Source organism: Eumetopias jubatus, unplaced genomic scaffold, assembly GCF_037043125.1.
Source record: "Eumetopias jubatus isolate StellerSeaLion01/CBP00866 unplaced genomic scaffold, mEumJub1_p1.0 scaffold_4, whole genome shotgun sequence".
Lineage (NCBI taxonomy): Eukaryota > Metazoa > Chordata > Mammalia > Carnivora > Otariidae > Eumetopias > Eumetopias jubatus.
This window is the reverse complement of record NW_028274810.1, coordinates 57,217,968-57,241,422: the sequence shown is the minus strand read 5'-3', so window position 1 is coordinate 57,241,422 and position 23,455 is coordinate 57,217,968. Positions and strand designations below refer to the sequence as shown.

General features: G+C 39.0%; 1 protein-coding gene across 4 annotated transcripts in view; it reads left to right on the top strand.

Annotated features, from left to right (window-relative positions):
• Positions 1–23,455, top strand: part of NFIA (nuclear factor I A) — a 360,963-nt gene that overhangs the window by 268,980 nt on the left and 68,528 nt on the right. For all 4 annotated transcript variants that reach the window (XM_028106853.2, XM_028106852.2, XM_088022399.1 and 1 more), the window contains exon 7: positions 16,002–16,130. In XM_028106853.2, the coding sequence (XP_027962654.1) occupies positions 16,002–16,130 (129 nt within the window). The remainder of the gene's footprint in view (positions 1–16,001; positions 16,131–23,455) is intronic.

Here is a 23,455-nt window from a genome sequence, read left to right as displayed (position 1 = left end):
CCCAAGAAGTACATTTTTTAAAGGCATTTGTAAAAGAATATCTTTGTAAACAGCGGGTCAACCACTGGCCTGGGACCTTTAGATGCAGAGTTCAGTGTCACTGCTACAGGGAGCCCAGTTGGATTTTGCAGGCTCCTGTTCATTCATTGTCATTTTAAATACTGCGTATTAGGTTCACTTGGATTCCCAACTCCGCTGCTCCTAATTTGACTGCCAACTGTCATTCATCAATTGTCAGAGTGGGGGAAGTTTACCAACTTAAACTTGTAGCTGAGACACATAGGAGGAGGCCCATTATCAATGCCAATAAAAAGGCAGCAGACTGGTAACAATAGTACATTGTCACAGACACTCTGCTACACTAGCATATATTAGGGACCATGATTAAATCTCCCACAGTCTCCTGCTGTAATAGGAATAGTCACTGTTACAGAACACTGCCATAGGATCAGTGTCTTGGCTTTTCTTCTGCATTTATGGAGCAGTGGGAAAGCATCGTTCTGCGACCACATTCTCTTCCATTAGCCCTTTATTATTGGCACCTGCTCGTTAGAGACTGGTGCACCAGGACAGTAGCAAGGGGGCTGTGCTTTAGGGACCCTCCTTCATCGGAGACATTGCACCTCAACAAGGCATTATGGCGGGAAAGCTATATCACACAGTGTGAGCACTCAAACCCCCATTCCCAAGTGTCCTTACTTTCTTTATCAAGGCTGTTTTTGTCAGGCCAAATAAAGGGCCTAAAATAACCTATTGTAATTGGAGTCCAAAAGGTTACCTATAAAAAGAAAAGAAATACTCTTTTCACCTGTATATAAATATATACGAGAAAGCATCATCAAGAAAATGACTGTTAGATTCCTGCAGCCTAGTATAGTACATGGCACAGGCTCTCCGTTCAATCAATATTTGTTGAATAAATAAATAAATAATAAGCTGGAGACCACACATGTCTGCGCTCGCCCTGTGAGTGGGGCGAAGTGCTCAGGAAGCAGAGCGCTGCGTACATTTGTTGTGTGAATGAGTGCAGCCCCCTCTTGCATCAGAACCCAGATGCACAGTCTTGTGAATACAGAAGCTCCCCGGAAAACAGATGCTGCATTTCAGCTGGGCTCGTCTGAGTAAAGAAATTATCCAAATCTCCAAATTGTTAATTTCATGTTTGAAATTGAGGCTGTGTAAATATTCCAGAAAGGAGGAAGAAAGAGATGGAATTTATACCTTGGATTTAGATGGGAAATCTTCTGCCCTCCCCCGGCTCCGTCTCCATCTCCAGCACAGGCCCGGAGGCCTCGGTTAGCGAAGTGCTGGCTCTTCGCGTGGCCTTATTTAGCATGTTGTAGGGAGGAACTGTACGGCAAAGTTTATTCCAGCCACAACAGTCTTAGGGGCTCACTGAGGAGGGAGAGAATCAGAGTGAAATAGAATGTATCATAAAGAGGAAAAAGTACAAATTAAGAATCACAACTCTACAATTCTTGTATTCTGCCGTGAACCCCAAACTGCCTGGGGACTTGAGCAGACCACTTCTCTGAATTTTCCTCATATATAAACATTGGGGACAGTAAAATAGCCGAGGTTGTGTCCTGTATAGCTTTGACATGATCAAATAGATAATAAAAGTAGGAGCTACCATTTATTAAGCACCAGCTGTGTGCCTAGCACCAGAGGTAGAGTACTTTTAATATAGCTAAAGTATACTTCACAAACCATAAAGCTTTACCCAAATACTATATATCTTTTTGTTTTGGTAAGTACTTTGAAAACTCTGAAGTGCTATATGAGTTTAAGAAACAAGCATACCTCATTTTATTGTGCTTCGGTTTATCGCACTTCTCAGATACTGTGTTTTTAACGAAGGTTTGTTGCAACCCTGCGTCAAGCAAGTCTCTTGGCATCCTTTTTCCAACAGCATTTGCTCACTTCCTGTCTCTGTGTCATAGTTTGGTAATTCTTGCAACATTGCAAGCTTTTTCTTTTTCTTTCTTTTTTTTTTTAAAGATTTATTTATTTGAGAGAGCGAGAATGAGAGAGAGAGTACATGAGACGGGTGAGGGTCAGAGGGAGAAGCAGGCTCCCCGCTGAGCAGGGAGCCCGATGCGGGGCTCGATCCCGGGACTCCAGGATCATGACCTGAACCAAAGGCAGTCACTTAACCAACTGAGCCACCGAGGCGCCCCCATTGCAAGCTTTTTCATCATTATTATATTTGATATGGTGATCTGTGATCAGTGGTTATAAGTTGCAGGAAGCTTAGAAGATGGTTAGCATAGTAGTAAAGTATTTTTAAATTAAGGTATATACATTGGGTTTTTTTTAGACATAATGCCATTGTACACTGAGTAAACTATAGTATAGTGTGAATATAACTTTTATGTGTACTGGGAAACCAAAAATTTCCTTTGACTTGCTTTTTTGCAATATTCGCTTTGTTGTGGTGGTCTGGAACCGAACCTGCATTATCTCCGAGGTACGCCTGTACATGAAATTAAATGGAAAACATATTGTATGTATCTGTGTCTATTATATGCAAAGCACCGTGCAAGGTGATAGAGGGAAAAATAAATAAATAAACCAAGACAGACTCTGCCCTCAGTGTTTACAGCCAGCGAAGGAAGGAGGGCTAACTGCTTAAACAAGTAGCCAGTGGCTACAATACAGACATGAGTAGGCTAAGATTCATGCAGGTCACGAGTTTATTTACTGGCTTGGACAACATTCCTCCACTGTACTGGCTTGAAAAAGCTGGTGCATCAACCATTCCATTATTAAAGGAGCATTAGAAAATGCTAGTCCCTATTTCCTTCCCTTCGTAATACCAGCCTTATCTTTCCTTATCTCTAAAAAGCATGTAGAAAACCAGTATACTAGAAAACTCTCAGGAAGTGTGCAAAGCAAGGCCGTCTGACTCCAGCCAAAGATCTTTCTGCACCCATGGACTCAAATCTCCCTTCCTGAAACAGTGTTCTGATTTGTGGGTAATGAAATTGGGCAGAATCTAAGCAAATGTTTATTTAGAGGAAACACAGTTATTCTGAATTGACATTAAATTCACCAAAGGGAAAAATAACCAGAAAGTGTAGCTGGAAGAGAAGAAACAAAAGGGATAGGTAGATAAGCAGGCAAATCAGACTTACCTAAGAGTTGGCTGTGCTGGTTTTCCTGTATCTAATAAATTTTATTTATCTAGCATTATTAGATATCTGTAAGAACGCAAACAGAACGTAGTTTTAACCTCTCATATAAAGAGAAAAAAATTCTTTAGCGTTCTTCCTCTCTTCTGTAAATACAATGTAGATATTTCATAGACTCAAATAATACCACACTTTGATTAACAACGAAAGGTAAATTGACCTATATTTTGTCATTGGAATGCTGCTGAAATTTTAACTCTAGAAGTGTTTTATAAGTAGTGGCTAATGTTTACGGAGCACTTACAATGGGTGAGACATTGTTCTAAGAGAGAAAGAGAGACAGAGAGAGGGAGAGATTTGTAAAAAATGATACAGGTCAACAATAAATCTATTTTCAGACTTACTTTCCTCTCTCATAGGTTTTTATATTTTTCCCACATACCGGTTATTCTATTTAAATGTTAAACAATCAAATACACCACCATCGGTCTATATAGGAATAAAGTTTTCTCTCTTTTTGGCCATCAGTGTCTTCAATAGAGTAGCTTTTTCATAGTCCAGAATAGGGGCTTTATTTGGGGAGCAGGGGAAAGAGGAAGAAAGAAACCTCCCTGCTCACGCAGATCTCAAGGGTCAGTAGCTTTTCTGCCTGTGCTATGTGGCAGTTTCTGATGCGATTGTGGACATTGCAATCGCTTTCCTGCTCGGCAGAGGATTACAATAATGCCTATTTATCCAATTCTATCCATCCAGAGATTTCAAATATATCATAAACTCATCAATTAATGAAAGACATGGCACCCATTTCGAGATGATGGGTGAATTACATCCTATAAGATTACGAGAAATGCTCACATTGGCATAGTAAATCAGGGGCTGTTTCCTTGATAGATTCCCGAACAACACAAGTCCTAAAATGAAGAGGGTTCTGTCCAGCACTGAATCACAAAATGTGTCTCTCAAATAGGAGAAGATGTCAGGAATAAAAAAAAGTCATTTTATGTCATAGCATCACTTAACCTTGATGAAAAATTAAACCGCGACGGAAAAGCCAAATCTGTTGAAATACAGTGAATTGGCTTGCCTCCTCAGAGTAAAGTATTACTGACTGCCCTTTCTTTGACAATTGTGAAAACCCCTCTGAAATTGCTGGGTTTAAAATACTGGGTTACTCCGGTTCTTGGTTCTGTGGTCTGTTTGGAGTGAGGAACTGTGTTGTGATCCGGTGCCTTCAGCCCACCGTAGAGAAAGGCTTTCCATTGAGCTGTGAATTTTTGGTATTCATCTGGAGGTTTCTCCAGCTCTCCAGGGTTCTCATGTGGTCCACACATCTGACTGCCCTTCATTTTAAAGAAACGTGCCAATCTTTAGGGATTGTATGTAATGAGAGGTAAAGTTTTGGTTTGCATTGTTGGAAATGGCACTCAAGTCATTAGAAATTCAAGGAATGACAACCCAGTATCCATTTCTAATCTGAAGGGTCCTCTGGAATACCAGATTACTCTGCCTTATTAGGTTATCCTAACCCAGAAATCACTTCCCTGTGATTAGCTTCCAAGATTAATGAATTCTAGGATATCGAGATTACTTACGACTCAATGCCGGTCCGAATTTGCCATCTGCCTTTCAGCCATTTCATGAACCCAACGGAAGAGAGGGTTTATCAAAATGGCTGTGCAACATCTCTTCTGTTTTAACACTCTTTAGGGACTGTTATAAGCAGCTCTTCATGTTCTTATGTCAAAATACATATGTAAGGATTAAAAGTAGTATGGGTTGCATAAGAGTGCTTTTCAGGGCCAGTTATTCTTTGATATTTATCACTTCATAGTGGTGACACCTGCTTCTAATTTTAAGAGTTCTCTTTTTCAGTGGGTGATTTTTTTTTCTTTTCAGAAAAGAAATCTTATCCTCAAAAGACTTAACTGGTAATTTTTCTCCTTTTGATGTGCTTGATATTTTTATGAGTTTGTCCATCAGCATTGAAGCCTTAACATGCCTTTAGTTAAAAAAAAATCTTTATAACACATAATCATTATATCGGGTTACCTAAATTTATATCCTCACCACACATTTGGAGACTTTTCCAGAGATATAATTCGTTATAAATGTCATTATTTGCCATTTGGACTACTTGATAGTTGTCTTAAGTGGACTAGAGCTGTAGAAATAAACTCTGCCTTGTGGGAGGAGTTCAGCCACTTACATTCAGTGTACATATTTGGTTGATTTTTACATTCAGGGACACAGTTGGTGACAACTGTCATTTGAGATTGGTGAGTGGAAGGGAAAAAAAAGAGGAGAGGACCCTAGTTTTGTCTATTTAGACACATATGGAAATAGTCCCTTGGTTTGAGGGGAGCCAGCCCACTTGTAGAGCCCAGTGTGGTTTGCTTTTCAGTTTTTATCTTGTGTAAAGACCTTTTCCTAATAGATGCTGGATAAAGTTAATTATACGAGTAGAAAAAGCTGCAAAAGATGGTATATTGCTAGCAACCCATTCTGATTGGCCTGTGGGGAGTTGTCGGTATAAAATTGGATCCTTGTGTTGGGTTCCAAAAAAAAAGGTGTGAATATGAAGGAGAAGTGCTAAATCATGACTCCAGAGAAAATGTCGGCCACGAGCAGTTTTTAGTCTAAGTGAAAACCAAACTTTAGGATTTGGACAAATAAGACAAGGAGAAAAAAGCGTGAATCATTAACTCCAATATAAAAGCATGATGGTGATCAAGTGTCACCAAACCTAAGTGAAGACATTCAACAAAGACTGTGACTGAATGGAACTAACTCGTTGATTTACTTGATATGAAAAGCTTTGCCAAGTATTTACCCTTAGTGTCAGATAAGTAATTTTTAATAAAATATTTCCAAGATACGAAGACAGTTAAGAAAACACGGTTTTTAATCATGGCACTCATAAGTAAACGGATCTATCATTACGTTGTCACAAAGAATGACAGTGAGCAGAAACACGCTGCTAATCCCTCTCAGATAAGTATTCAGTGTAATTAGACAGACACCGTCTCTTGTGTTGAGTGTAGCATTAATCAGGAGAAGTGCAACTTTACACAGAAATTTCTTTTTTTCTGATATGCCATTGTTAAAAAAAGAAACTGTTTTGTCAGATATTGCCTCAGAAAATGATTTATGTAGCTGTGCACAGTTATTTCCTTTTTTCCCTTTTTATTTTTTATTTTGTGTTTGAATGGTGTTTAAGAGCAGTGTGGTCCTTTTGCATCCACAGGGCTGCCTTGGAGGTTCGTGGTTCATTTTGTTTTGCATAATGAACGTAACTTGAAGTGTTCTTAAAGCTTTTGAAATGACCTGTTGGATCATCTATCGAAAATGAAGGCAGAACTCTTGTAGAGAGAGGTTTTCCCTATAAAGAAAAGGCCAGGAGTTTTCTGCATTAAATAAGAGCTCAAGAGAGGATCTCTTTCTGTGAAAAATTCCATGTTACAGTGATGAAATGTGTTGCCCCCTTCCAGCATCCACAGGCAATGCCTTTAAAAAAAAAAAAAAAATTTCCTTTTGCTGTGTAGCGTCCAGCTTGAACTATGAACTGCTGCATAGTTATAAAGTCGTATCAGTTCAGCTCCTTGCACAGCTCTATCTTCCCACTTTCTTGGCAACTCAAAGGCCTTTGATGGCAAAGAATAGGGTTATTGAAGGATGGTGGGCACATTTCACTAAGTAACCGGTGGAGGTCAAAGTAGTTTATTTGTGGGGATGAACACAGTACAGAGATGAAAAATCAAATGCTTTGCCATAATAAGGTTTAGCAAGAAAATGCTGACTACACTAAGCTCAGATTCTAGCTGACAGAACCTTTTCTAGTGTTCATTACTTGATTTCACAGTTCAAGCAATTTGAAGAGGCCTAAAATTATATTTCTTTTTTCCCCTATGAAATGTTCCAATCAGTTTCAAATTTTACCTTAAGTAAAGTGATGGGCGTTCTGCTTGTATCCAAGGAACACTGGGATTAATAGATCCCCAGTGCAGACATATCCCAAACATGGAACATCACAGACGATATCTCTAAAATTAAATTTTACCAGTAAGACCCTTAAGCGCCAAGCTTTCGATCATATTCTAATGGACAGAAGTGAGCATATTTTAATAAACACTTAACTTCACATCATTGAAACTGGTATTCTAGATAAAGTATCTATAAAGATGTTTACCAAGCTTGAGCACTGGATTATTCCTAGCCTGTTGGGAGATGGGGAGGAGAGGGCTGTTCCCCGCCCCCCGCCACCTATATATAATTTTGTATTTGTATAGTGTGTATGTTTTGCTTCGTAACTTACAAAAGAGCTGCACATGCTGAAAAAAATATAAAAGTGAGGTTTACCTGCTGTATAACAGTAGGACCAAAAGAATGAAAAATTATTTGGTGGCATATAGACCAGAGCTATCTAATAGAACTTTCTGCAGCAATGCAAATGTTCCGTATCTGCACTGTCCAACATTGTAACAATTAGCCAAGTATGGCTCTTGAGCACTTGAAATGTGGCTTTGCTGAGCAACTGAATTTTTAAATTCATTGAATTTTAATTAATTTAAATGTAAGTAGCCACATGTGGCTAGTAGCTACCATATTGGATAGGGCAGATATGAACCAAACATATGTATGATTGAGTTTTTTACTTTTCAGCTGGGTATGTAGGCAGGATGAGTAAAACATTTTGCTATACTATACTGAATTTATTTTTCATGCAAAGGAAATTATTTGCTTTTCTCAGTAATTTCTTGTTTATTCTCAGTCCTCTGTGAATGTGTGTGACTGCTATGTTGAGCCAAAATCAGTCCTTCCCTGAACACATGGGAGGATGGGATAGTTAGGGGGAAGGGAATGGGTAGGGAATCTCCAACTTGTAAGTAGGAGGAGGATGAAATACAGCATTTTAAACTTCAGTCCTGACACTAGGGTGTCTGTATTTACCCTGAAAGGAGAAGAAATCCCCTAAAAACTCAGGAAACTTTGTTGTTGGCCAAGGAACCAGATCGTTATATGACATTTTCCATGTGTCTATTCTTTATTCTCCCGGGTTGTAAATTTTCACTCACAAATGAACATTTGGAATACATTAGAGAACTCATCATTTCTTTTCTCCTGAATAATCCATATAATTTTTACTCCATTCTCACATTTTTAAAAATTAAAGAAATCACTTGTATGCAGCCTTTTAAATTAGCTGAACTTCTTTATGATGTGCTAATTCTTTTGGGGGTCCTTTCAGCTCATCTTAAATGGTTGTATATAGAGTAAGAAGGATAAACCTCAGAAGCTATATTAACTTCCATTTTATTCTCCCCATCATAAAAATGATTTTAAAACATTTCTATTCACTGAAAAAGGTTAAAAGTCAAAATAGTCTGAATGTTTTACCTTTTTTTATTGTTGAGTGCATTAATCATAATAAATTACGTTGGAATGAGCCATAATGGATTTTATCATTAGGACGCCAATCTAAGATGAGTGCAGGATCTTAAACTACCTCCTCGTATCACACAGCGTGTGTTTCTACCCAGAGGAATAGAATGGCCCTTTAACTGTGGGATTAATCTATGCAATCACAGCCTTTATTTAGCATCACGGTGGGTGATCCTCTCATCACAAGGTGCAGATGAGATGGTCCTAGGAAGGTCCTGTTCTTGCCTGTGCAGCAGCTACCAGAGAGCACTGCCTTCTCTCCATTGGGAAGAGATGAGTCTGAGCATAAATTTGCTGGTGGTAGATGACTTGCAAAATATGGTACGGGTACTGCCCAACTTTCATCCTGAGCTTGAGAAACAGTGTGGAAATGGATGCTGATGCCATTCATCTGACAGCCGTGACTGGGGCACCCACTGCCCGCACCTAGACCCAGAGGTTGTAGGGGACTCTGAACGCCCGGAGGGAAAGAGGACAGCTACGGCAGCTGTTAGTGTGCCATTTAGGCTGTAGAAAGATATTTCAGTATCATTAATGAGCTCGATTTGAGACCAGCTCGTGATTCGTCTGTATTAGTAAGATAGATAAATAATGGGAACTTTTTTCAGGAAGAGGCATCTCGGTGGAGCGGTGCCCTGGAAGTGGGACGAGCTCTGACCTACTGGGTTCAAGTCCCGCTCCTCCATTGTGTGGCCTCTTGCCTTCTTCGGGACTTCCCTCCCTCTGTTATCTTCTCTCTGAGTCTTTGCTTTCTGCCCATCTCTCGCAGGCAAGCGTGCTTTACTGCCTCCCATCTTCAGGAAGCTCTGCCTTGCTCCCCCCCCACCCCCCTATAGCTTCACCCTATTTTCTGCTTCCCTCTACACACTCATTTCATGAAGAGTTGACTACGCCCGTTTTCCTTTCTTCATTCCTGACTTTGTAAACCATTCTAACTTGTCTTAGAGCCTTAGGAGAGCCTTACTCTCCTGGAGCTCATTTATTCTCCTTGTATGTGACCTCTCAATAGCATTCAACTCAGGCCACCACAGCCTCCTCCCTGAAATACTTAGAGTCGGTAGAACCATGCTTTCCTATGAGTTTGGTGACTCAGCTAAGTTGCCTGTTTTGACACTCACTTTAGTAGCTCAGAGGCCTCTCTTGATGTCAAGACTTACTGAATTCTAGATAATTTTGTGTGTTAGACTTTACCTCTGGTTGAGGTATTACTGCGTTATAACATAGACAAGGCTTGGGAGATACCAGTGGGTCTTAAAAAAAAAAAAAAAGACTTTTGATCCTGCTTATGTTTGTAGGAGGCTTTATAGAGAAAGTAACTTGTCGAACAGGCAAGAGGCCTCTTGTAAATATTAAATGTATGGATTTACTATTGAACAATTTAACATCTTTGGGTCATTACGTTCTTCTAAGTCTAGGCGATACTTATTTCTTGAAGGTTCCGTCTTAAAATTACTGATAATAAATGCAGTATTTTCATAAAATCCTAACTAATCCCTACTAATGCCAAGAAAAACCTTTGCTATATAAGATAAGATGATTCTTAGTATACTTCAGAGTTGTTTTTATTTTTTGCATGTTCTTTTGCGGCTGATATAACCTTTCTTTGAATTTTTTCTTTGGATAACCAAATTAGAAACTTCAACTATAAATATACTTTATTGACTTAAGTAGGACACAGTTTTTATAATATACAAGGGAAACTATATGAGGCAGTGTGATGTATCACAAAACATACAAGCTTTAGAACGAGAGACCTGGGTCTGAAATACTACTTAGTAGGTGTATGGTCTTAAGCAAGTTGCTTGACATCTCTTGGTGTCAAGTTTCTGCAATATTTAGTTATAAGTAGACAGGCTATTAATACCTACCTATTGGAAAATGAAAATGCAAGCATTTGAGATATTTGTAAGTACATGGCACATAGTAGGTACTCCATAATTTGGAGTTTATTCTTTTTATTCTTTTCAGTCTGTGTTTTTGAAATGATCGATATGCAGAGGTTTGATGACCATCTCTTTAGCTGCCTCCTGGCTCTCTTGAGGGCACTGAATGGATGAAGCCTTCCAGCAGCCTTCAGGTTTGGTATAATAGTTGTTCTGCTAAAGCAGTAGTAACGATAGGTCATTGGGAATTAGGTGAGGGCAATGATCTGGAGAATACATAAAGTCAAACTTGCAGCATTTTGTAGTCCTCTCTAACCTGCTTATATATTGGATTTTAAAAGAAAAGTGCAGAGTTTGCTTGTTTCCAGAATTTTTCCCAAATTGCAACTACAAATGCGCATTACTGAAAACTTTCTGTTCTTGACTTTGATACTTTGAAGAAAGAAATATATACCAGTTAAATCTTCTCTGACAAGTTGAATAACAACAACCCAAACTCCACAACAGATGAGATAAGGTCCTGCTGTCCTGAGCAGCATTTACCAAGGATAATATTCACAGGACAATGAATTTTTGAGTAAGCACTCACACTGACTTGTCACAGTTTTTCCTTTTTTAAAAATCCAGCATGTTCCATTGTTTCTGGAATAGTTATAGTTTATTGAGATCTCTCCCTCCCCCCCTTCCCATTAATATTGTACCTCCTTTGATTCCTAAAAATCCCCTTTAGGAAGCTTCCTTAAGCAAAGAACAACATTGCACTTTCTTCTCATTCCTGTAGGACTTGCTTCATAACCGTCCCTGTAATGTTCTTGGTCAAAGTGTTTAGTAAATCTCATAATTTGGGAGACAGATGGAGTTGAAATTAATTATTTTTTCCCTCCTGGATCTTCTTTTTACTTTCTGTAACATCAGGTTGTAGAAAAACTTACCAAAACAAACCTTGATTTGTTATAGGAGACCCCACGGATTATTTTTGAGTTTTTTCATGTCATTTGATCTGATTTTGTATTTCTGGTATTTCTTAAAAGAATCAAGGAGAAATAACAATTTTCTTAATTTATTTGGAAATAAAATTTATGCCATTGCAAATAACCACTTACTTGCCTCTTTTCCACAAAGATGTCTTACTGTTTTCTCTGGGTGAGTGTAGGCTAGTAGAAAACCTCACTACCTAGCAGGTATTTGCTAAAAATGATGGAAGGTCCTGGAATTCTAGTGAGTAATTAGTGTCTAGTAAGCATCTTTAATGCATACATTTCTAGCATGGTCAGTAGTCTCATAGTTGAGTAACATCTTAGTTTGCTATTGCTGTATAACAAATTACCACAAACGTAGCTTAAAACAAAACACATTTATTACTTCATTACCTTATTACCAGTTAACATGGGTCAAGAGTCTGGGCATAGCTGAGGTGGTCTCTCACCTCAGGGTCTCACAAGGCTGCAATCGGCATTTCATCCAGGCTGCATTCCTTCCTGGAGCTCTGAGTCCTCTTGCAAACTCTTGTGAGTATTGGCAGAATTGAGTTCCTTTCAGCTTTAAGACTAGGGTGCCAGCTTTCTTAAAGCTGGCTGTCAGCCAGGGGTCTTGCTTAGCTCCCAGAGGTCCCTGCATTTCCCTGCCATGTGGCCCTCTCACAGGCCCCTTTACATCATGGCAGCTTACTTCTTCAAAGGCAGCAGGAGAATCTCTCTTACTTCTAGTCCCTTTTTTAAAGGGTTCACCTGATTGGGTCAGGCCCACCCAGGATACTAACCTTTTACTTAATTCACAGTCACCTGATTAGGGACCTTAATTACATCTGCAAGAGTCCCTTCGCCTTTGCAATACAACAACCTAATCACAAGAAGAACATCCATCATATTCACAGGTACTGCCCACATTCAACTGGAGGAGATTATATAAAGTATGTACCCCATGGGCCAGGAGCCTTGGGGCCAACTTAGAATTCTGACTACCACAAATATTAATGATGACTGTAATGGAATCTTTGTGAGTACTATTTTTGGCCTGTGGTTTCAAGGTTTTCCTCTTGGGCCTCTCACTTACAACTGCCTTCAGGGATCAGAGTCACTAAATGACTAGAATTTCATGTTTGCCTGTGTCCTCTGGACACTATTTGAAACAACTCAGGTCACTCAGGAAAATGGCAAAGTGGAGAGAAATTCAGAAAGTCTGATGGTTAGAAAACCAATGACAAGCCAAAATGCTTTTTGAAATCCATCTTCTAGGGGCACCTGGGTAGTTCAGTGGGTTAAAAGTTGGACTCTTGATTACGGCTCAGGTCATGGTCTCAGGGTTGTGAGATCAGAGTCTCGCTTTGGGGAACTGCTTAATATTCTGTCTCTCCCTCTCCCTCTAACCCCCATCCCCATACATGCTCTCTCTCTCACTCTCTTTCAAAAAATAACAAAAGAAAAGAAATCCATCTTTTATTTTCTTTACCACCATTGGGGTTTTTTTTTTTAGAGCAGTCAATAGGAGAAAATGTCCCATTGAAACACAGCATTCTGCTAAATTTCTGCTTCTTGTTCTATAAAATTCTTTATTTTTACATAGTGAAAAGAACTTTGAAGTAATATTTTGTTTGTTCCAGGGAAAGGGCAGCATTACTTTATAATCTTTTTTTTAAAATCTGATACTTCTGAAAAATACATTGAAATCAAAGTTTTGCTTTATTAAGAAAAGGCCAATTAGTCATTAATCTGTACAACCATGGCATAACAGTTGTGCATAGCTAATTGGTAAAAGAAGTTGTAACAAGATGCTTACATTTAATCTAATGGGCAGAATCCAAATTTGATTTCAAAAATAAAAGTCACGATTAATGTCCTCTCGTTTTTAACATAAAGTAGTTTACTACCATTTTGAAATTTTATCCTGTCAATTAAGTTTATGAAGCAAATTAACCAAAATATACATTATGCATATGGAGAAAATATTAAAGTATATTATAAGGAAATGTGCTCAATACAAGTCTTTAAAAATTGAAAACACAAAGTAATTTTGAGATTCATGACAGCCTTAGGGTTCATCTTACTTGACTGTGATAAATTTAGAAGATTATACATAGTTTGGCTTCTTCTTCTTGAGTACGAACAGTATTTCTTTTCTCTTTAACCCTTCAAGGAGGATTTGAGTTTTGCTGTTTTTGAATGTTTACCAACTTCATCATTCTTCATGTTCGTGATTGCCTGCATCTTACCTCTGTTCCCCTTTTTAAAGGATAAGTGTAAATGGTGGATTTAAATCACGTCACTCTCTTTGCCGTATTTAGAACGGCATGGGATGGAACTCCTGAACTTTTCAAAGAAATGGTCCCTTTTCTGTGAGTCCAACCATTTGCTTTCTTTGATGAGGTTAGTTCAGATGCTGCATTTCGTCAGTGATTCCATTGTCTGAAAAAAATTCTGCCATCTTAAAAGTTTTGACATTTTCATTTTCTCTTCTATTTCTGTTTCATGACACATAATTCAGGCATTTGACTGAGCTTAAATCAGTGGACTGGTTGGCAGCCTAAAAATGTGTTTTGCACAAGAGAGGTTTGAATGAATTGAGAGGTTTGTTTACATTTTGGTAACTTTTATTTCTTCCCTTTAATTTTTTAATTTGAAATCCCCTCTCTAATGTAGTTCTGTGATTATACCTTAGGCTAGGTTACTTGCAATGAATGTTGGTCCAAAACCCCAGTCAATCCTAATGATGTTGGGATATTGGTATGGTGTGCCTTTGGTTACTGATTCAAAGAGCAGGGAAACACAGCTGACATCGCTGAGTGACGTGCTTTTTCATTCAAATCACGTAGATACTGATCTGGAATGGATGGGATCTAGATTTGTCCAGTTGGTGTGAAATCACACGCCACTTCGTAATGTCCTCACTTGGTACCATGCAAATGTTCCTACCAGCTTGCAATTTGTTTCTTTCTTGGGGTCAAACTCCCAAGTTTTACTATGTCAGTAGGTAAAGCCACAGATAAAGCTGAGACTGTTAACACCTAGTTTAAATATCTTTTCAGGCCACTTGCTGTGTTCTAGACCCTTTGTTGGATATCCTGAAAATAGAAGGGGCAAAACACACTATCCTTATAGAATCTGTAGTCACACTCAAAGCCTGTGTTGTAGAACCTCACTGAAGGAAATCTGTGAACATAAATAACGAGGACATATTTAGATACAGGCCAAACTAAGTTTGGGAACAGGTCTATACCTATAAAGTGCTTGGCACGGTGCATAGGAGTTAGTAACTACTCACTAACAGGTACATGCTAATATCATTATTATTTTTATTACTTAGTTTTCCGGCTCACCCCAATAATTCTCTGGTCATAGAATACAACACATGCAGACATACGTAAGTAAAGGAGATTTGATTCTTTTGACGTGCATACAGACTAGTTTTGTGCTGCAAATTTAAGAGAGCCCAAATTTGTCCTGTGATGTGGAGACAAGGAGTCATTTCCTTTATTTTTATATCCAAGTTTTCACTGTTTTAATTGGCACCCTTCCAAACTGATAGATGCCTCCAGTTGTGTGTGTCAGCGTGGCTGCCGAGAACATTACAAACGCAGTAATTACAAGAGACGATTTTCCCATTATTTTCTTCCCAAAGCATTTTCTATGCTGGAAATGTTATGAAAACCTCAGAAACTATGGTAAAAATACTATTTTTAAAAACAAGTTTTTATTGTATTTTCTTAACATAAAAGTAATATACATTTATCACAGGAAAAACAAGTAAGCAAAAAGAGGCAATGAAAACCACCCAAATCCAACACACAGAGAGAACCACCGTTACGGTTTATGTGCAGTTCTTTCTTCCTTCCAGTTCTTTCTCTGTACAGAGACCTATATTTTTTAGTGGCATCCAGCACAACATCCTATTTTATAATTGCTTTCCGTGTCTTTATTCCATGTCATTAGTGGAATGAATGTCCTTATTCTCTGACAGTACTATTTGCATGGGTTCTATCCTATTTATTTAACCAGTTTCAAGTGTTGGGCATTTAAGGATTTTTTTTTTTACTTTGATCTTTTCTTTCTTTTTTCTATTATAAATAATTCATTGGATGAGCAACTGAGTTGTCATTGTTGAGGGTCTTTTTTTAATGTTAAAATAGCTAAATTATTTAAAATGTGGAGAAAGTGCTTTGGTGCTTCAGTAAGGTACCTGGCAAGATGAAATGGTTGCAGATGAGGTCTTCATGTGCCTTCGAGAGCCTCCTTTCTGAAGGGTCCGCGGGGCCACAGGCACATACAACTTTCAGGAAACACTGGGCAGGGGCCCTCCATAATTAGGCAAGATCAATCATGCCAAAAGGGACTATGATTGAGTAGAATAAGTTGGAGTCAATTCTAGTTGGACTTACCAAGGGACCATTTTGCTCCCTGTTGGTTCCCTGTGACAAATTCAAAGCGATTCAAAATGAATTTTGCGCTCACAGGTGGTTTCTTTTTTTAATTCTTTCAGTTTTATCTTTTGGGCTGTACAAGCTGTCGTGCCCTGAATTAAAGTGTGCTTATCACTCCATCCTTCTTGCCAGGAATGCCATCTCCAACCACCCTGAAGAAGTCGGAGAAGTCTGGTTTCAGCAGCCCCTCCCCTTCGCAGACCTCCTCCCTGGGAACTGCATTCACCCAGCACCACCGACCTGTCATCACAGGACCCAGAGGTGAGCCACTCCACAGGCACCCTTGCTTGTGCTTTAGATCATGGCCTTGGGAGCAGCGTAACAAAAGGAGAGACATGGAGGCCTCTCCCAGAATGCTCCTAAAGGCAGTGAGCGCTCCAGTTTCTCATCCTTGGGGACAGCTTTGGCATCAAACCCTTGATCCTTACCTCAGGCCAGAAAAGGAACCAAACCTCTCATTCCCAGTGGGATGTTGCAAAGGGGTGGGAGGTAATTTGAACTGAACCCAAATCAAATCTGTCCTACAAGTTGGACAAGAGGAGTGTGTGTGTGCGTGTGTGTGTGTGTGTGTGTGTGTGTTAGGTGAGTATATTTTCCTGTAGTTAGTTACCTGTTTTCAAGTAAGAGCTGTTTTGCATTCTCTCATCCCTGCTGATTCTCTTTCCTTGAAACCTGATTGCAGTATGTGGCGTTTTGCATGGAGGTTGCTTGCATCACGGTGTTGACGAGCAGTCTTCACCGACTCCTTTTGAAGTGGTAGATAGTTTGTCTGGTTTTCATTGCAATGTTTTCATTATTTTTTGTCTCGTGTGCTTTTAAGTTTATTATTAAAATGTGTCCACAAGAAATATGATTTGTATTTCACATTAAAGACAAGCTTTAAACCTCAAGAGAATGTCAGCAAATCACTTAACTTGATCTTATTGCAAGATGAAAATATTTATTAGTTTGTTTATGAAACTCCCACAGTAGGAGTATGAATAATTGTAACCACGTTCACTTTCTTCCATCAGATTGTCGCTTAGGTAGGTCTGTGATCTACCGGCTGGTATTATAAAACATCCTAGAAAGTTATGGTCTCTTGTCTACCTTGACATACGCCTGGGGAAACTGATATTTCTTGCACTAATCTCAGTGTTAGACTCAAAAATCTGAATCCCTTTATGAATACACTGTGAGCATCTCAGGGAGAAATGGCAGTTGAGAGGGCCATCCAATGCACACATGCCGAAATTACACTGAAGAAAATAAGTATTCGGACTATTTTGTGAAGCGATTACTATATCCACAATTATGAAAACTTACTTGCTCCATCTTTTAAACATCTTGTGATCATTGACAGAATTTTCTCAAGATCCCTTACTACTTCACTTGTGTGGTGTGCGCGTGCATGTGTGTGTGTGTGTGTGTGTGTGTGTGTGTTATAATCAGAAAGGCAACTTATATATTTTTTTCTAACTTGAAAACCTTGCATCCAAATTGGATCATACAGTCCCAGGATGAGTCTCTTTTTCAGCGGGGTAGCATTATGATATTATCCTCAGAGTCAGCATTCATTAAGCATCTAAACTGTGGTGGAAAATAAGATATGAAGTTCTTTTAGTCAGAAGATTTTCAGTCTCGAGGAGATAGGGCATGTGATGTTTCTCGTCTTTCTATGGCTAGGTTAATGTTTTAAATGCTAAATGAATGTTAAAAGTAGAAATTTCTGAGGGAACTAGAGGAGGGGACAATGGAGTTTCATTCATTCATTAAACGACAATTTACTGAGTGCCTGTCGCTGGGAGTTGAGTGGTTCCTTTCTTCATCAAGCATACAGTGTAGGGCAGAAGAGAGATGCAAGAAAATAAGCATTCAGAAGATGATGTGGAATGTGCTATTACCATTTTTTATTAAATAAAGAGACTTCAAAGTTTAGATAGCACTGAGGTCAAACCTTAAGAAGTCACTTACATGAATAGAGGCCGTTCCAAGCAGAAGAAAGATTCACAGTGGAGCCAAGTAATCAGGATTGGGAAGAACAGGGTGCTAGCAATCAGGATAGCTGGGTGAGCTACCTCTTTGCCTTTCGACTTATCTTGTGGATTTTTTTTAATGTCCTCATCAATAAAATGGGACAGTACTATTGTTGAATGAACTTTTCCTCCCAGCCTCCTATTCTTACATAGAGACATGATAAAAAAAAAATATATATATATATATATATGTATATATATATACATATACATATATTTGTAGAGACTCTTTGAGGAGCATAAAGCAATGTGCATATATTATCATTTATTCAATAAATATTGAGTGCCTTCTATGAGTCTTGTCTTAAAACCATAGTTCTACACATTATAATAACAATTCTAGCATTTACCCTTGAGAGCCAACATTGGGAGCTTCTTCATGCTAGATACTTAAACACATTTGCTAAAATGACCCACGCTGGGTTGAACCAGAGTGGACCTCCTTAGCCTTTAGAACAATGAGCTTTGATCTCCTATTCATACCATGAAAAAAATGTTTATGAGGAAAAGAGAAAGATGCCTAGTTTAAGAATTATGGAATACCAAAGATTCTTTGTTTTCACCAGAATTCAAGATGGTTCCCAGCATCCTCGGTTCTCCTTTCTGGAAAATCTACTCAGGTACCCATTCTTATTGCACCCTGCCCCCCCCTCTTAGTGGTCTGGTAAGGGGAATTGGAGTAAGTTAGATGAAACTCTTCATTGGCGTCTTTGTGGCAAGAATCATAGAGTGGAGATGGGCTAACACGAGACATTTTGGGGCCAAGATATACTTTTTAAGGTTGGTATTGAGCCTCTTCCTATCTAAGAAATATTTGCTGCAGGCGCCATATTGCCCTTTATTCTTCTCTGAACAAGATGGAAAGCTAGTTGTTGGAATGAAATCACAGGATTAAGAGTTGATGTTTTAGGAAGATGAGGCCAAAGTGAAGGAGAGAGAGTCTGACTGAATGAGCCAGTGTGGAGTAAATGTGATGTGTACCTAAAGGAGACTTCAACCTCAATGTTCCTTTTATTGTAAAGAGTTGCCGTAACCCAAATCAGTAAATCATTAGAGAATCCAGACAGACAGTCGAACTTCAAAGGGCCTGGAAGAAGAGAATGTCCTTTATCAGGGTCCTGGGGCACAGGGACAGGGGAAGCTGTTTACTACACCGTTGCTCAGAATCACATGACATATTCACCTCTCTATAGTACCCCGATTGCAAGGCTTCTGCTGCCTCCTTTGGGGAGGGTATGTGCTATGGTGAGTGCTGTGAATTGCGTAAGACTGATGAATCACAGACCTGTACCTCTGAAACAAATAATATATGTTAAAAAATAAAAAAAAGAAGAAGAAGATAGTAGGAAGGGAAAAATGAAGGGAGGGAAATCGGAGGGGGAGACGAACCATGAGAGACTATGGACTCTGAGAAACAAACGGAGGGTTCTAGAGGGGAGGGGGTGGGGGGATGGGTTAGCCCGGTGATGGGTATTAAGGAGGGCACGTATTGAATGGAGCACTGGGTGTTATACGCAGACAATGAATCATGGAACACTACATCAAAAACTAATGATGCAATGTATGGTGATTAACATAACGTAATAAAATAAAATTTTAAAAATTTTTCTTAAAATTTCTCATGGGAATACCTTGACCAGACAAACACTATTCGTAAGCAATAACTGTGTAATATATCTCAGTGCCCAGGCCAGAGGTGATATTTTAACACTTTGCTGTAGAGCAAAGCAAGGTCACCTCGCTAAAAAAAAAATGGCCCTATTTTTTTTACTACAAACATAAGCCATATTTGGAAATATGGTGGACACTTGTTACAAAGGAAACCTCTCTTTGAAATTGCAAAGCAAATGCAAAAAAAAAGAAAAAAAAATAGGGCCTTGAAGGGAGGCAGCATTTCACAGTGGGTAAGCATAAAAGCTCAGGGGTCAAACAGACCAGTGTTGGAACCCTGTCTCCACCACTGTTACCAGCTGTGTGGACCTCGTACATTGCTTTACTTCTCTGAGTCATAGGTTCTTCATCTATAAATTGGAGATCATAATCTTTACCTCAAGAGAATCGTATTATCTAAGGAGGAACTGAAATCATGTATTTACGGTTGTTTGCATAGTGCCTGGAAATATAGTATGTACTCAAATCATGCAAACAAGTAAATCACCCATTTTTACCCAGCCTTTGAAAATTTCATGCTGTCCCTACTACTACTTTCACCTATCAACATTTTGTCTATTCCAAGACCAGCTCAAATATGATTTTCTACACAAAGACCCCCTAGCTCCAGGCAGACTGCCATCACCTCACGCTCCTTAAAGTCCCATAGCCTTTCACGCCCAGCACCTTGCTTTGCTAGTTAATGTACGTGTCTTGTTGCTCTCCTAGAATGGAACCTTTGAAAGGGAGGATCTATAACTTAGACTTTTCGTTATCTTCATTGTGTCTCATGCAATGAATTTTATGCTCAAATATTGGTTGCATAAATAAAAAGTACTCACATTGTACATCAATGTACACGGAAAGCATTCATCCCCTCCCTGACACTGATAATATCATATTGCTTCAGAAGAACTACAGAGCGATAAATGTATAATAGTTTAGGCAGGACTTCTTTATAAGGAATTGTCCAGGATGGGGAAGAATGATGGCCTTCCCACTAAAGAAAGCTTTTATAAGATTATATGAATAAAACTTTCATATAAAAGTTACGGTTTTTCTTAGTTTCTGCTATTCTGATCACTTCTCTGTGTACATGATGAAGGTAGAGATGTGTGGTTTCTTAAAACAAATCTGCCTCTGATATTGGCTTTCTTCGTGGTTTTGATAAGTCACTTAACCCCGTGGCCTCAGTTTGGCCATCTGTACCATGGGGACCATCCTTGGCCACCTATGTAGTTAAAATTAGATAAAGGAGTGAAAGCCTTTTGGAATATCCTGGGGAGTGGGGAAGACATTAAGTTTCCATAAAAGCATTTGTGTGTCATTATACATTATTACAATTACTATGCACTTTAAGCTGAAAGATTGGGCTTTCAAAGACTTTCTTTTATCAGCACTTAATTTCAACCATAAGAAAGTATTTAATCACGACAGTTTATTTTATTCACGATAACTGAAAAAAAATCTTTGTTCTTCCCTTTACTTTCTTAAGAGTTATAAGTTTGATAATTTAAAGGGTCTAACTCCTTTTATTGGAATTATTTGGAACAATCGGTGATATTTTAGAGTCTCTTGAAAGTTTGTCTTCTTGAAATTTAGATGTCTGCCTAAAATCTTTGCTATTTTCAAAAACAAGATAATGAATTATACTTAATTTAAGCATTTCACTTAATTTAATGCTTTACTCTAAGTAAAGCAACTCTTGTGCTTTAGGGTTTTAGAAATGGGGCGGCGCCCACACTGTACACATTGCAAGGCAGAGGTTGAAAATAATTAGCAAGTAAGCACTTATTGAGCCTCGTCTAGAACCACAGAATTTGAGAACAGTGCTCTGGAAATCTGGTCTCATCCATTTCCCGTATCAGCTAAGAATGTGTTTGATTGCAAGTAACAGAAGATCTGACTAAACAGGTCATATTTTTCTCCTATAAAAACAAGTGTGTAATTCAGGACTGTGATAATCCAAGGATTGAGATTTAATCTCTTAGCCTTGCTTTAGTGGGTTGTGTTCATCCTCATACTGTGACCTCCTGGTCACAGTGTGGCCACTGCATACCTGCCTCACATCTGCATTCCAAGCAGAAAGCAAGGCCGGCTCATTCTGCCACCTTTTGTAGAATGTTATGCAGCATGGTCCGAACTATGCCACATAATGACCTCTAGCTGCAAGAGAGGCTAGGAAGTCTAGATTATTTTTTTAGCTGAACACATTGCCACTCTGTATAAAATTAGGGCTTTATAAGTGGGTAAGTAGGAGGGGAATATGCCAGTGAGCAGTTAGTAATGTATTCCACATTATTCCTGCAGATGAGAGATCTCAGCCAAGAACAGAAATCAAGTCTCCAATTCAGTGCCTCTTCCCCTATGTCACTTGGTTCTACCTTTTTCTCCCCACTGGGAGAAATAAACTATATTTATTTAAACAATTAATTTGTTTTCACATTTTTTATTAGTCTGAGACATAACATAGCCATTGAGATCTTTTGATAAGCGTGACATAACCCATGTTATCACACTGAATTTTTTAATAACAGCCATAAACAAATCACTTGACCTTTTTTTTTATTAGCCCGTGAATCCTTGCTACTGGTAATGCAGGGTTTCTGTTAGATGTAAGCCACTTCAGAACACAATTTTTGAGGTCAGTGTGACTTTTTTGATATTAAAATTGACTTGCACACTCCCCTGACTGTCTGGGGATCTGTTCGTTTTTTCCACCAGTATTTTTCAAGCACTACAGTGGGTACAAGGTGCTCTACTCGTTGCCGAATAGAGTGAACAAGAGAAGGTAGGACTCTGGCCTCAAAGTGCTTACCTCCTGGTGGATGACGGGACAAGAAAGCCAGCAGCTCTGTTACTGTGATAGGGGAAGCTCAGGGTGTTGTCAGGGACAAGGGCATCCTGATAGAGAACTACTGTGGCATTTTGGCATTGCGAAGAGTCCAAACAAGCCGAAGACTTAACCCCTCTTCTCCTGCAGAGTGCCTTCTGATTGTAAGCATGCAAAACAAAGCGACAGCGACAAGTTGTGCTTTTCGATAACTAAGTACTGAGGAATTAAAGACCCACACGATGTGAGCATGAAGCTAAACCACCCACTTCTTTATGAGTCAAAAAACATATACACATGAAGGGAGTTTAGGAGTAAAATTGCCTGCCCCGGTACCGAAAATACACATAAGATATGCTGAAACAATAGCCATATAAGCCAAAGATTTATTGTGCGGCTTTCAAAGAGTCATGCCAGTTTCTGTTTGGAGAGGTAGTCAGAAGTTTATATGCTCTGTAAACCTCTCTAAGTCCATGATCCTCATGATTCAAGCAGGGATCCTGCTCGTAGTGATGAAACATCTAAGGGTCTGCAGTTAACAATATTTCCCGGTTTGGCCAAGAAAAACATACTGCAGAGAATTATGAGAATTAAGATCGCCTTCCAGGAAATGGAGGTCACCAGGAAAGGTTGGAGGAGTGTGGATTCATAGACAATAATAGAGGAGGAAGGAAGGAGAGGTAAAATATGAAGGCAGCAGTTATCACTAGATGACAGGGCCCCTTAGAGCAGGAACCATGGCTTTATTCTTCCTATCTGTGCTCCTCAGCCTCGTGCCTGGCATAAGGAAAAGCACTCAACAAATATTTGTTGAATAAATGAATGACTGCATGGATTTGATTGAAGACAAACAGAAAGCTTGGGAATAACAGAGTCATTTCCATCCCCCCATTTGTAATAATAATACAACATTCAAGTGCGTGTATTTGGTAGGATTTAGGGAGATGCGTTGCATGGTGAATAAATGCTCAATACATACTTGCTTCGCCTTAATGAAGAGCTTCTACCTTGCTAGGCATTAAGAAAAATACTGAGCTCAAGATGATATGATCCCCTTTTTGTAACATATTTGCTGTAGTATTACAAAT